Source organism: Barbus barbus, assembly GCF_936440315.1.
Source record: "Barbus barbus genome assembly, chromosome: 41".
NCBI classification, from domain to species: Eukaryota; Metazoa; Chordata; class Actinopteri; order Cypriniformes; family Cyprinidae; genus Barbus; species Barbus barbus.
In genome coordinates, this window is record NC_136719.1 from 16,357,133 (window position 1) to 16,372,800 (window position 15,668).

The 15,668-nt window shown below is 38.8% G+C and overlaps 2 protein-coding genes across 2 annotated transcripts; both read right to left on the reverse strand.

Annotated features, from left to right (window-relative positions):
- Positions 1-68: 68 nt before the first annotated feature.
- Positions 69-4,584, reverse strand: LOC306860571 (ADP-ribosylation factor 3-like). Its single transcript, XM_079402323.1, has 5 exons — positions 4,539-4,584; positions 3,473-3,634; positions 3,220-3,330; positions 2,198-2,322; positions 69-1,315 (listed from the first exon to the last, which is right to left on the reverse strand). Exons 2-5 carry the CDS (start codon positions 3,618-3,620, stop codon positions 1,154-1,156), a joined length of 546 nt encoding a protein of 181 aa, XP_079258449.1. The 5' UTR covers positions 3,621-3,634; positions 4,539-4,584; the 3' UTR covers positions 69-1,153.
- Positions 4,585-7,024: 2,440 nt separating this feature from the next.
- LOC306860559 (protein Wnt-10b-like) lies at positions 7,025-12,206 on the reverse strand. Its single transcript, XM_079402304.1, has 4 exons — positions 11,968-12,206; positions 10,576-10,838; positions 9,831-10,282; positions 7,025-9,018 (listed from the first exon to the last, which is right to left on the reverse strand). The coding sequence occupies exons 1-4, from the start codon at positions 12,039-12,041 to the stop codon at positions 8,527-8,529; spliced, it is 1,281 nt and encodes a 426-aa protein (XP_079258430.1). The 5' UTR covers positions 12,042-12,206; the 3' UTR covers positions 7,025-8,526.
- Positions 12,207-15,668: the final 3,462 nt, after the last annotated feature.

The following is a 15,668-nucleotide window of genomic DNA, read 5'->3' on the forward strand; positions in this document are numbered from 1 at the left end:
GCAAGGGACATAGATGAAAAATGTATGGACACAGGACTACAAGAAATAATAGATATTCACATTAAATTATCTAAGTGCATACTTTATTAAGCGTGTAATATATAAACATACTTCATTCATGAGCATACACTCAAGCTTAAATATTTGAGTCTATTAGTATCTGCGTCTACTGTAAAGTCACTCTTTCCAGTCACAGGGCTATAGAGATCTATTCTTGTTCAGCTCCTCAGATCTGCCCATGCAACACTAGCAAAAAAAAATCACTAACACGAATGCAATGACACAATCAATGAGCATGTCTACACGGAACAACACAGACGAACAGCATTCAAGAGCAGCAGATGTGAAACAAACACATTTAGCTACACAACAAAACAGCAGCTTGGGTAGTGAACAATATCAGCACAAAAGTAACAGTTCTTGTACACAGAACAATGTGCTATTTAATCGTTGCAAACTATGCATGCCAAGACAAGAGATCCTCTATCTATTTACATAGAACAGCACTAACCAAAGTTTGCTCAGCAACCTGTGCAGAGACACTGGTGAATACAAGCAATAAGAGCATAATCATTGACAGTCATGAAGTCTGGCTGATATGCTAATAATAAATCACAATGCATATTTAATTTTCAGTAGCAAAACAACACCACTGTAGCAAAAAACACAACATGTTTCTTCATTGTTTTCTGAATAACTTTTCACTTGATTTTATTTAAATATTTCAGGAAACTGAATCAACAGGTTTCTCATCTATCAGTGCAGTTAATATAGTTTAAATGACCTGCATTTAAGAGTTACTCCCACAGTATTAATATAAGTAAAAGCTTTTCATTCACTCCCCGTTAATGTCTTTTATACATTTACAGTGTAGAGACACAAGAAACTGAGATGTTTGAATTACACGAGAATAGCAAAACATGTCTATCTTCACTAGTAAATATGAATATGAATCATGGGTCATTCCCCAATCATCTCACGGATCTGTTAAGTGGGACATAGCGAGGGGTTACACTGTCTGAAATGACCCGGCTCCTGTTGGTCTCAGCTTGTAAACAGAATGAAAGAAACTTGGAAACCACTAGTGCTCCCTGATGAGCTGTCACTCAGGTGACTCCTCGCCCACACCGGTTCCTCTTGGATCTGGTCTGCCTCATTTCTTGTTCTTGAGCTGGTTGGCCAGCCAGTCCAAACCCTCATATAAACCGTCTCCGCTGGTGGCACAAGTGGCCTGGATGTACCAGTTACGATGGCGCAGGGAGTGGAGACCCAGCTTATCTGTGATTTCTGCAGCATTCATGGCATTTGGCAGATCCTGGAGAGTGAGACAGAAACAGACACAACTACATATTTTACTATTTATATACATACTGCATGCCCTCATCATTGAGGATTTCCCATAGTTCCTGAACTAATTTTCCTGGAACCAGAGTCTATAATACCTGCATGCACCGAAATCCTCCATTTCTCTTGAGATCTTTTATAGATTCGGTGTTGGGAGCATCATGACCTTCTGCTTCTCACTAAGATACGGCAGCTGCACATCATCAGATCAGAGAGACCTTCAGCGGGTGGTCAAAACTGCTCAACACATCAGTGGCAGACCTCAAAAACCACTGCCGGCAATGAGTTCTCCAAATCATCAGAGAGCCCATCCAGCCCAAAAATAGCCTGCTTTCACCTCTGCCATCTGGAAGACGAGGCAAAAACGTACAAACTAGACTGAGGAACATTTTCTGTCTTATAGACCGAATCTGTCTTATTGGAGTTCAAAACTATGCCTCATCTACAGCATCTCTCTCCTGTGGGGTTCCCCAGGGTTCTATTTTGGCCCCGTTGCTTTATGCTTTGTATTTGTCTCTGGGGTAATTGATAAGTACTTTTCAAGGTATATGTTATCACTGCTATGCAGATGATATTCAATCTCTTTTAAGCCCCATGAGATTAGAAAATGATCTATTCTTTAAATTGTATAAATACTATAAAAGTCTGGATGTCAAACAATTATCTTCTTTCAATCTTTTCTAACTAATGAACTACAACCGAGCTATGTTTCCATCTTCAACAAATTGATACATATATTACAGAAACTGATGTTTATGATATACTAGGGCTGATTTGAAATTGGTAGACAGCAGATGCAATGCTAACATCAATGAACTGTTTCTGATTTGAAGAACACAGCAGATGCTCTTGCCTGCTTGTTGGCAAAGATGAGGAGTACTGCGTCTCTGAGTTCATCCTCAGCCAGCATCCTCATCAGCTCTTCTCTGGCTTCATTCACTCGCTCACGGTCATTGCTGTCCACCACGAAGATCAGACCTTCAAAATACATGAGAAATTATGTCAAATGTGGTTATAGAAAGGTAGTAATTAATAAGAGGGAAAATAAAGACCCTCGTGGACCTCAATATGAGATCTTAATTCTAATTTCAATGCTAAATTTAATAAGATTACAGATTGAATGATGAAACTTGACAAGTACTGTTTTCTTTAACGTGTTGATGTATTCCCTATTGAAATAAGTTTGGGGTCAGTACATTTGTAATATTTTTAATCAGCAAGGGCACCTTAAATTGATTAAAACTGACAGTAAAGACATTTATAATACTGCAAATAATTTATATTTTAAATAATTGTTATTTTTTAAACAAAATTCTGAAAAAAGTTTCCACAAAAATAATAAGCAGTACAGCTGTTTTTAACATTGATAATGATACGAAATGTTTCATGAGCAGTAAATCTGCATATTAGAATGATTTCTGAAGGATCACATGATATGAGGAGTAATGGCTGCTGAAAATTCAGTTCTACCATCACAGGAATTAATGACATTTTTGAATGTATTACAACAGAAAACAGCTATTTTGTGCCCTGGGCGTATTTGAAGTATTTTACTGTAATTTTGATAAAATAAATGAAGCCTTGGTGACAATATGAGATTTCTCTCAAAAAAACTAAAAAAACAAAAAAAAAAACTAAAACTAAATGGGACCAACTCAAAACTTAAAAAGATATATATTGGAAAGGTATAAATATATAATAGGCCTATACGTTCTTCCTTTTAAATACCAGTAGGTTGACATAAACTGTTGGCTATTTATCATGGCTCTGTTTGACACAAAATCCTGTTTGTGTTTTTAGTGAGTAAATGTAAAAAAAAAAACACACACACACAGTAAAATCCTGTGTGTGTGTGTGTATGAGTACTCTTCTCACCTTGTGTGTTCTGGAAGTAGTGACGCCACAGAGGTCGGATTTTGTCCTGGCCACCAACATCCCAAACTGTAAAACTTATATTTTTGTACTCAACAGTCTCCACGTTAAAACCTAGTAACAACAAAACACAATAGCACAAAAATTACAGAGGCCAGACTCTTAAAATGTGACATCAAGAACTTGTAATGTAAGAGGGAAATAATACAATAATAATCAAGAGATTAAACATTTAAAGTCTAAAAATGTGCTTCACCAATAGTAGGAATGGTAGTCACTATCTCTCCCAGCTTCAGTTTGTACAAGATTGTGGTCTTCCCAGCTGCATCAAGCCCGACCATCAAAATACGCATCTCCTTTTTCCCAATAAGACTCTTCAAAAGGTTGCCAAAAATGTTCCCCATGATAGCTGGTTAGCCTTTACCAACATAAAAAGAGAACATCTATGGTCATTTAAAAAAAAAAAAAAAAAAATTCACATAAAGCACCACATTTCAGAGTAGGCTACATGAAACATCAGGTGAGTAAATACTGACAGCATTTCTTTTTTCTAACACAGCAGTACACACACACACACACACACACACACACAAATCACTCAGTAATATAAAATACAGATCTACTGGACTTCCCAGTCCAGTATGATGATTGCTTTCCAAAATACAAAATTTAAAACACCTATATTAGAATAACTAATGAAGTATTGCTTTATTTTAGGTGCTGACTGACAGAATGAGATGTGTCCGTGGACAGGTTCATGAGATGCGACTCTTTTAATGTGTCTGTAAGGTTCCTCATCCTCCATAAAATGGTGATGACATCTGCATTATGAGTATAGTATGTATGCAAATGAAAGAAAATCTGAGACTGTTGATTTGTATCAATTTAAATCCAACAGAACTAGGATACTGAAGCCCAGATCTGATCACATTCAGCTTTCAGAATCAGCTTTAACACACAGGCAAATGGAAACAATCATTTAGGATCAGAAAAACATGATATGAGACATGATTTTTAATGGGTGGGCTGCTTATGAATACGCAAGAGACGCTCGCATCTCGTTGTATAATGCCTTCTCATGATAAACCGGCGAATGTCACATCAGGTAGTGATACTGTTTAAACGTCTAATACTTTTTATTTTTGTCACGATGTAGAGATACCATATAGCAGCAAGAGACGACCTGCATATTGACAAATTATAAATTGCTCCGCTATTTAATGACAATATTATTTAGCATATATCAACACGCCAACAATATCTAATTTATTTTAGACGAAATTACACCATATTTTTTCACGCTTTGCAACATCCCTACTCACCTCGGAGACCAACACCGGATAATTTCACGCAAGTCACTCCGCTCTCGCGATACCAGTGGAATAAGCAGGAGAGTGTTAAAGATCTCGCGATACAACCGAAGCGCATCCTGATATGTGCATTCAAAATGTCAATGAATGAAACGCATGCAAGCGGTGGTCCGTATGAATCAGATAGTAAAATCTCTAGAAATGAACAAGATTATTACGAATTTACCCACAATAGATACCTTACTTTGAATTATCTAAAAATTCATAAAATGTCTTTATAATAAATTTAAGCACACAAAAATATGTTTATGTAGGCTACACACACACACACACACACACACACGAGGAAAATAGTTTTAACGTTCATGTGTTACATATTTATATTTCTGTTTTTATTAAGTTTAATATACATTTCAGCTTTGAGTTATTGTCTGAAGACGAGAGCCATAAGTTTGTTAAATGAAATTGTACATTTGTGTAAAGAACATTCTCATGATCTCTATCATATAAAATCGGAAATGTTGTTACTAGCCTACATGTTTAGTCTCATATCTCAATAATCGGTGAAAATTTTGTAGAAGTTTCCTCCAGAAATGTGTATTATGTGATAATTTACGATTGAAGGATCTGTTGCTGGAAGTGTTTGGAAGCACATTTCCATATTGTGATTAATTATTCAGCTATGACTGAACCTAATGAATAAGTAACCTGCTAGATGCTGCCAAATTACAGAACTTGGCAGTAACTATCTGATTTGTTCAGGCTGCCAAATTACTCAGTAGTTGCATGCCAAATTATCAGCAGTAAGCAAAAGATCACTCTGTATAGAGTAAAGATCGTATGATTAAACAGATTACTACAAGAAATCATGACATGCAAAAATCGAAATGCTCTAATAATTACAATAGGGCTTATTCATAACATGGTGCTCATTCTCATGCATCAATATATTTATTAAAATGCCTGTTCATATTATATTTTAAACAGTCATTAAGCACACGGTGCCTGCCCAGACCTCGTCCAGATGCAAAGGAAACTCTGTCCCCGTGTCGCTTCACATGGTCCACCGTGTGTCAGTGGCTTTATGATCGATGTGTTTATCAATTCAGTGGTTAGGAAAAGAGAGAGGGAGTGGAGCAGATGCTTGCAGCTGCACACCAGATTATAGGGTGGAGTGCTGTGTGTGTGTGTGTGGGGGGGGGTGTACTGTGTTTTTGTGCACTAGGAGTTTTGGGGGTTATGGGGTGGGCAGAAGAGGCTACAGTGGGTAGGAGTGGGAGCAAAGAGCTGGGCCGGGGAAGGGGGAGGGGGGGATGGGAGTTATAATTTAAAGGAGCCTCTCCTCTGAAGTGTTTGCCAAAGTGCACCCCAGCAAACACAATCATAAGTCGGGTTGGTTAGGCTTGCAGAACTAATGAGGGCTTGCACATTTAGGCAAAGGCTTTGATGTTCTGGGTAGCTGGCTCCTTGTTTTTTCTTTCCCTTTCTCTTTTTCTCTCTATCCCACATCAAAAATGGAAGGGGAAGCTGGACAAGGAGCCCAGAAGCAGATGTTTCCAGCTGTTTTTCCTCCCCTTTTCCTTCTCTTTTGATGTACCTAAGTGCAATATTCACATATTCCCAATCCGCTAACATCGATATCTCATGTTGTATATTAATTACACTTATCTGTCTGTTTGTCATCTATAGTATCTACCCATCTAAACACGCACCCATACATCTATTTGTCCTTCCATCTATCCATCAGATCATCTATTTATCTATCTATCCATCCAAATTCCGGAAATGTTGAGACCTGTAGCAGGCATCAAATTTGAAATGAGCTCATTTAGTGGATAAAAGTAAAATTTCTCCGTTTAAACATTTGTTATGTTCTCTATGTTCTATTGTGAATAACATATCAGCTCATGTGATTTGAAAGTCTTTTAGTTTTCATTTTATTCAAATTTTAAAAACATCCCATCATTTCCGGAATTCGGGTTGTATTTATCCATCCATCAATACATTCATCTATTCATCTGTCCATCCATCCATGTCTGTCTATCTATGCATTCATCTGCTCATCCATACAACTACATTTCTATCCATACAACTATCTATCCATCCATCTGTCTATCCATCCATCCCTCCATCTATCTATCTGCATCTCTGTCTGTCTGTATAGTAGCTAACTGAAATATTGGCCCAGTATTAGTTCTGTGCCCTCCTGTCTTAATTGTGGCAGTGTCTGGTTGTCATTATTCTTGATGTTGTCAGTATGTTGCTTTGTATGTCTGATTGGCTGCACTGCATTTTGTTGGGGGAGGTTGGGAAGTACGGGGGGGGGGGGGGGGGGGGGGGGGTGGCACGGGGGGGTTGGGTCTATGGCCATCCGATTTCTCTGTCTCACACATGGGAGAAACAGCAAGTTTGATAAAGCCAGCAGACCGTTGGTGGTCATTTCACTCAATCCACAGCCGCCACAGCGCATACTCATTACAGTCTCGTGAGGAATCATACAGAAAAACTCATTTATTCCTAAGATGTTTGTGATTGTTGTGCACTCAGAGAACAGAGCGTAGACATCAGAAGAACGCCTGTATTTAGTTAGGAAATCACACAGTGGTCCAGTCTCTGACAGTTGCAGATTCACAGACAAGGACAAACAGTACTCAGCAGCACATGGTGCAACTTTGGGCAGCTGATCCCGTTAAGACCGGTTCATATCTCAATCTGCTTATAAAACTCTTTATGAAAACCTATCCCTGTTGCCCATTATGAGAGGTCAGATTCAGTAAAAAAAAATCTCCAGAAGAGAAGAAGTATATCTAATACACTGATCTATGACCCCTCCTCTGTTCTAGAGGGCCTTTCCTGGTTCTAAAACCTACACACATGATAAACCAAGAAAGGTTTCTTAACCAAAAATTGAGGCGTTCTTGTAACATATTACAACGACAAAAGTCTCAAGAATGCAAAAGGCAGCAATACATGAAAGTTAATTTATCCATATAATTAATTTGATTCCATAAGCACAGATTGCTCAATAGTTACGTTTAAAAATTGCATTCATCAAATTCACTGTAATATGAATTGCAATGGGAGCTGTTTAAATACAGTTTAACTCCAGACTTGAGAGTATGAATGTCTTCCATTCTTGCATCAAAGGCATCTGGCATCCAATATTGTTTAGCAGTATGAGATGAGATGTGACTGTTTTTAATCAGCTGCAAAAAATCCACGGGAGGCACAAGTGTTCTCCAGTCGTTCCTTCACTCTATCCATCTCCGTTCTCTGATTGGTCTGTCTCTATAAAGGTTAGGATGGGGTTACACAGCATATCAACTTCACAATTGTCCTGGTTTTCATAAAAAACAACTAAACTCAGACCCCTACGCAAGGCAAATTCTCAGTCGATGGCCAAGATTCGCTCCAGACTTGGGAGAATTTCTCTACAACATCTTCTGAAACCTCATAAAAGGCACTGAGATGTTCCCTTCAATTATCACAGCCATTGATTTTTCATGATCAATGAGGGCAAAGATCATAATACCGTTTCAGAAACCTCAGCCCTACTAGGATGGTATTTCACCATCAAGAACGATTACAACATAAACTTCTCAAACATTTTGCCAAGGTAAGGAATATACATTAAGTGCACTTTCTAAATGAAAAAAAAAGGTAGACCGTAGCAGTGCCGATATTTCTCAGGATTAATTTGTTCCTGCTGTTATGCCTTGTTATTTGGAGGAGTGCAGATGGCGTTCTGGCCATTTGCTTGGATCTGGAGGCTGAAGATTCCAAGCGAGGAAAAAAAGACAAATGACATGAGTCACCTCCTCCTCAATCTCTGACTTGGCATTTTGAACATAACAACAGCAACACAACGCAAATGGATCCCAGATGATGAAGGTTCAAGAAGGAGACAGACACACTGTAGGAGAGCAAAACACACAGGCGGTCACAGGTTGTTGTCTCTCGGTTCAAAAAAGAAATGGGGATTTGGATCAAAATGGGTTGGTTACTTGCACACATTAACCCATTCCGTAACCCTGCACTCCTCACAGAGCACGTAGCAGCACCAGTGGAAGCGGCAGTGACACCGTTCGCTGTGTGCCTGTTTGAGGATGTTGTGTCCTCGGCCACAGCACAGCGACCCGCAACCGTCCATGCTGGGGCTGCTCTTGTTGCAGATGCGCCCCTGTGTTCCCGGTGAATCCACTGCGGGCTCGTGATCGCAGAAGTCAGGCGACTTCTCGAAGTACACCAACTCACGGGAAATGTTCCGCCGCCGGCCTCTGAGCTGATCCAAGCCGGGGCTCTCAACAGTTCGAGAGTTGAATACTCCGTTGTTCTTATTCTGAGAGTTTATGAAGATGGCAGTCAGAAATTTCTCCCGTAGCAGTGATCCCACAAGCCGGAATTCAGGAGAAACATACCAGCAGGTCTTGAACTGGCAGCTGCCTGATGTGCCATGACACTTGCACTTTCTTCTCATGTTGTCAGTAACTATCTGTTAAGGTCAAACACATAATGAAAAGAACGTGGTATATCTGTATATCTATGGTGTATCTGTCTATGGTATATCTATCTATAAGGTAGCTAACTGAAAAATGGGTCAATAACATATAAAAATATCCACATCAATGGAAAAGAAACATCTTTTACAAATCTAGTTAAAAACACATGCTCCATACTCCATAATAAAAATGTAATTTAATTTAATGACTAAGTTAAAAAAAATTCTATATACACGAGATTGTACACAGCTTAATCATTAAAAACGTTTTTTCATAAATATTCATAAATATCATTACATTTGGGGAGTCACACCCCATGTGATACAAGTTGTATCACCGAAACATTTTTGACTTCCTGTCCCTACAAATAAATAAATAAATAAATTGAAAACAAAAATAAACCCGAATTCAGAACTTAAAAAAAAATTATATATAAAGTGTATTCGATTTACTTAATATATAAATTGAATTTGCTTTTTTTTTTTTTATAAATAAATAGATAAAAATTAGTGTTATGTCACTGATACACAATCACACCCAGTCTGAAGATATTTAATCTTTTAACAGTGAGAGTTTGTGGAGGGGAATTTTGGACCAATGAGATTTCGCTGTGGGAGGGGCTAACCTGTGCATGTCTGCACAAAAGAAAGCCAAGCAGGTGAATAATTTAAAACACCAATGTTCAGGGAAAAATAATGTTTTATCATGTCAGACCTGTTTAGGACACAGTTGCCATTATTTGAAAGACCACTTTCCATACAGATTATTAGAAAAGATTATTCGATTTGAAGACATAAAACCACACCTGTCTGCCCACTCTATTATTATGAATCCGCATCCGAGCGTGTATATCACGAGGAGATCCTCTGGAATCCAACCAATCCCTAGAGAACCGTACACCAAGACGGACATCGTGACTGCAGCCTCCCCACTCCCAGGTGTCCTGCAGCGGCGTGACCTCATCCGGTAGCGGTTTAAGGAGACTGATGGGGTGGGACGAGTGCAGATTAGCCGGCAGGCTGCCGTGGAGTGATCCAAACTCAGGTGTGTTCTCTCCTGCACTTGCTATAGACACCCCACTCCTCTGGAAAGTCTGAAGCTGAAGCTGGGTTAACTTGAGCCGGATTTTGTCATCATCCATGCGACGTTTAGCCTCGCAGCCACATCCACTCAACTTACCGAGGCTGCAGGCCGAAGCCACTGAGTGCACGACACCTGCAGCCAGCAGCGACAGCGAGAAGGCACTCTCTCGGAAACCTGGGACGAAAGAAAGCACTTTTACACCGCAAATAAAGCTGCCAGCAGAGTAAACAGAGCCTTCAGAAAATGAAGTGCGCACGAGCCAGCTGCTGAGATAATTATCTATAATGATCTTTATCTAAAATCTCATAAAATATGTTTTCCATGGCGCAAATGCGTTAAACAATGACTCAACGCTGATATTTTCCCTCTTTGGCCAATGTAGCATTTCAATGCCCGGATTATGACTGTATTGGCTTTCTACAACTTCAACTTCAGCACTTCCCATGCCCCTTTTGCCATCAACTCACCCCTGTTGAGAATGGCACTCTGATGAGGCAACTTGCCATGGTTCTCCAGGGAGGAGCAGTTCCAGCGCTGGTCTCTGAGCTGGTGCTGGCATTCGTGAATAGCAACCTGAATGCCCTGCAGAGCAGAGGCTGTGACATCAGGGCTGCGCACACACAAACGCATCTGTTTTTTGGTCAGGCCTGCCAGTCGTAAACACACTGCGTTGGGGGTAAGCACTGGCTCTCCTGCCACCTTCAGGCCAAGGATGTCATTACCCAGTACCCTGAGAAAGGAGAAAATTAATTTTATAGCAGTGATATCATTATGAAGTAACACTGCATGCAGTAAATATTGCAGAAGGCTGGTGTCACTTAGTATCACATGTGGTCTTTTTTAAATGACTCACATATGTGAAGAAATTATAACAATGAATTCAGTCATTAATGAGAAGCAGGAAAATATGTATCAAGCATGGATGTTTTATGGCGCCATATTCTTTTCGAATAATATGATTAATACATGTTTACTGGAATGGCAAAGAAAAAAAGTGACAAATTCTAGTGCTTTTTATTTCAGTTGTGCGATTAAGTGCCCTGACACTAAAATAAGGCTGTGACCTTGCAAGAGTCACACATAAAACTTTCATGAATATTCAAACGCCCTGCTTTCTATCAGTGTCTTGGCATGCCTGAGGATAATCTGATGAGAAAATTACTATATGGAAAGGATTTGTGTGCAATATTATATCCAAATCATAACACGCTAATGTTAATAAATACATTATGCCCATAGACAATTTTAAGAAGTGAGAGAACATCCATAACCACACAGTTACAATAAGATTAAAACTGTTTCTGGTATCAATTACCAGAATAAACACTAGTACCTAATCAATTAGGAGGTAATTGTTACTAGCACCTGTTTAGCTAGAGAAACCAGCACCAGCAACAGTTACATGCTATACATGCTAGTTAGTATCTGAACACCATATTCCCATATATTCAATGTCAAACATGTGCAGTTTGTTACCAGTAACAATGGAGGAGTCACTTGCAGCGAAGGAATGAGTAGTATGTGATTAACTAGCCTTCTTCTGACTGAAAAGATACTTATTGGACTACATGCTAATAGTAAAAACAAGTACTGATAACATTAAAAAGACAATCATTCGTTTTAGATACAAGTATGTTACTAGCTTACTAGTTTTAGATAGCCTACTAGCAGCCGTGGCGCGAAACTGGAAATCTTTAAAAAAAACATTAAGTTATAATTAAATGCTAATAATAAATAAATAATTTGAGACTATTACACATAGGCTAATCATTCATTTGAATCACTGGCTTTCCAAAACAAACAGTCCATTTAGGCTACTCCAGCAGATCCCTCGAAGGCGCTTCTACCTTTCTACTTACGTGAACGCAGGTGACAGAAGCGCTGCAGTCACAATCAGGACTCGTCCCAAATACTGTCTGTGGGGTAACTCCATTGCGCTGAAAGCTTTTCTCGACGGGACATTAAAACACCTGTGGGAGCGCTTTAGAGAGCAACTAGAAATGAGTTCAATTGTTTGTGTGAGGAGCGGGGAGTTGAGCAAGCAGCATTTGATGAAGGTTGGGACGGGAGCGTGTATGTCACTGAGGAGGAGGAGGAGGAGGAGGGGGCGAACCTTTGCGTCAGGGTGGGCAAACATCGCCTGATGCGCTTGTTTTTAAACACGATGAAAAAGTAGCAAGGCCTGTCAAACTTTCTATATTCCTAAAACTGCATGTCATAATCGTGACACCCACAAATAGTGGTCATGCTTAATAGGCATAAATCTGACTACGAATAAATCAGTTTCAGTAGAAGCCTAAACCAATACTGTCTCATAAAAGGGACGCAATATTGACAACAAGGGCATTGACTTTTTTGGATCTTTTTCGTAACAAGTGCACTGAGCAACACGTGACTAATGTTACCAGTTTTCAATGTAGCCTATAGCCTATCCACACACATTATTTTTGTCTAAGTGACCAACTGACATGCAAAACCGACATTTAATTTAGGTTATTTGTTTATATTTGTTTCTACTTTTTGACAAAACATTACATGCATTAGCCTATATGTTTTTAAGTTTTATTTTATTTTATTTCTAGTAGCTAGGTAGTATTTGCGCATAACATTTAAGCAAAATTGTTTTACGATCGTTTTTTTAACTATTTTTTTTTTCCTTTTGAGGTGCTGTAATGGCATTCTGAGGTGCTGTTTTGGCAAATTGTGCCATTTATCGGTAGAATATTAAAAGAACCGATAATAGCTAAGAAAAGTATAAATAATGATGACAGACAAACAAACAAATACGCCTACAAGTTTCGGTTATTTCAACCAACAGAAATCAATTTTAATTGCAGCTTTAAAATGTATGTAAAACTAAAGTGACAATCTGTAACAATTAACCACTTTAAATAGGCTACAATGAATAAAATCTCATTTTTAAGTATTAATTATTAATGAAACTCATAAAATCAAGTAAAATGCTATAAATTAATGGATGGAAAGCTACTGCAATTCATTTTCACTGCCCAAAACAAACCAGTCTCTGCTGCATGGTATCCTAGAACCTGTGACTTGTTAAATGTTACCATTTGCAGTGTGTGCATTCTTTGAATTTATTTATTGATCTAGGTTTCTTGTTGTCTATTTCTGTTTGTTTAGAAAGTATAGGCCTATTATCTGACCTGTCTGCACTGCAGAACTTGTTACAAGACATTTTGCTCCCCGTAAACGTATAGGCTATATGTGAACTAGGAGCTAAACTAAACTAAAAGTCATTCATATAGGCTCGGCTATATACGCAGGGTAGCAGCAGGCAAGCGTGCGGTTCTTCTTGAACAATGCGAGGTGCGTGTGCGCGTTCATGTGTTCACCCATCCTCCCACTCCAAATCAGTTCAACAGTTCACCGTGCAGCCCTAGTGACGTTTCACTTTAATTAAGCCCACATTCATCATTTTCCCCGACACTCTTAATGAGAAGGCTTTGCTGACTGTTGCTGCAGATAGCCTAGAGCACTACTGGAAAATAGACTTATTTCGTTTGTTTGTCTATACACGTCTGAGTTTGTGCGTATAATTAGTCCCATAACTGACCATGATGGAGAGGTTGTTGTCAAAGCATTGAAAGTGATACGCAATTACATAGTGGGCCAACAAATTATGCATAATGCACATAATAAGTTTGTTCAATAGACAAGCTGTCAGTGTTTTTTCCTTTTTTCATGTAGCTGCAGCGTAGACAGGATGGCAGTCGACTTGAATATAGTAGGCTACTGATAAATGTATGAATAAAGCAGAATATTTGAGGCATTAGCAGTTTACAAGATTAAAGGATTACCGTGCTGGTGGTCAGATACACAGCAGGTGAAAACCTCTTTAACTGACCCGAACGAGCATCTTGCTTCTTATCTATATTAATATTAGCCTACTATTAACAGTAGTAAAACTAGGATTAATGTCATGAAATTGAGTTAAATCCACCTTTAACCATTCTTAACACCGAATCCTGACAACAGTTCTTGGTTTTTGGGCTAATCACCTCCTATTCTCGAAGATCAATTCTTGTATTGGAGCTAATCACCTCTATTCCTCTCCTTAAGCTCTGGCAATGAAAAGTGCATTAGCATTTTGCCATTGCGTGTATATCTAAGTGGCTTAAAAAGTGATTTGAAGTTGATTTGTATATAAAAGGCGTCCCTTTAACCGGATTGCCGCTAATCTGCGCCGCATCGCATGAGTGTTTCAGGAAAACCTGTTTAAGATCCTTCAAGAGTATAAAAGCAGGCTAAGCCCAGAAAAGCAGCTCTCATTAAATACAACTAACAAAAGCGCACGTCCTTAAGTTAGCCATTTACCTCAATCCCTGCTTTCTATCCGATTCTTTCATGGTGACATCAAACACCTTATGTGCTCAAAATACGCCAATTGCTCATAATTCTTTGCGCAGACGATGCCATAAATGTATGGAGTCAAAACTGACAGCAAAATACTATTTGATTCGTGCCTTTACTGACCATATGGGATCAAGCGAGGTCTGCAGTCCAGATGGTGAACAGTTTTATCTAGACTCTTTCTACTTTGGTGTCACAATTTAAAGTCAGACGTGTTGAGTTATTTATCTGTAACGATTTCTTATTTTATTCGTTCTCTAAAATGTCAAAAATGGTAAGAACAGCCTATTAGAGATGTTGGAACGACTTGTAACATCAGTGAAACTTCATAGAAATGAGTTACAGGGGTTAAATTACCATTAAGACTGTACAAAAATTCAGATTTGTGCGATTAATTTTGAGGTTAAAAGATATAATCTTTTGTTGATATGTTCCTATAAAACGTTTGCTATTTGCCTTTAAATGTTTAAAATGAAGTGACGATATGATGGAATAATTATTGTGAACAAATTCACATCCAAAATGTAAAATCCCCACGTTTTCTATTGCTGTTACAACCGTATCGTTGCAGCTCAACAAACTTAAACTGTTTGGGGATGAATTATGGATTTTATCTTGTGGCAGACAATTATGTAAATATATCGAAATATGAGAGACACACAATACCCAAAAGACGTTGAGTTACAGACTTTAAAAACAAAATGTGCTAAGCTCCATTTAAAACTAGAAACTGAAGCAGCATTAAGCGCTCGCTGTGTCTTTAATATTCTCCTTTTCATTTAACCCAGATTTTTCACCATAATTACAGCATGACGTTTCCACTTGATGTGCTTTATTTAGGCTAAACAGTACAAAAGGGTGAGTGCAGAGCGCAAGCATGGACATCTATAAAAAAAAAATTACGCGCAAGAGGGAGGAGACGCAGTTAAGGGAGTAATGCATGCAAGCACTCCGGGCAAAAAGTTTTATATTCCTCTCTTACTGTAACCGTGTCGTGACACCATCCACGCAGAGAGAACTTAAGACACAAGTGGCGCGCGCGCACACACCCACTGCAATGAGAAGGAATAAATCTGCTCTGCATCTACGGAAGACTCTTGAAGGAACTGCATTTTTTATACATTCGCTTGAATGTATCTGAGGAATCTCTGGACGAGGATTACAAAATGATATGTAATTTAAAGCGCCT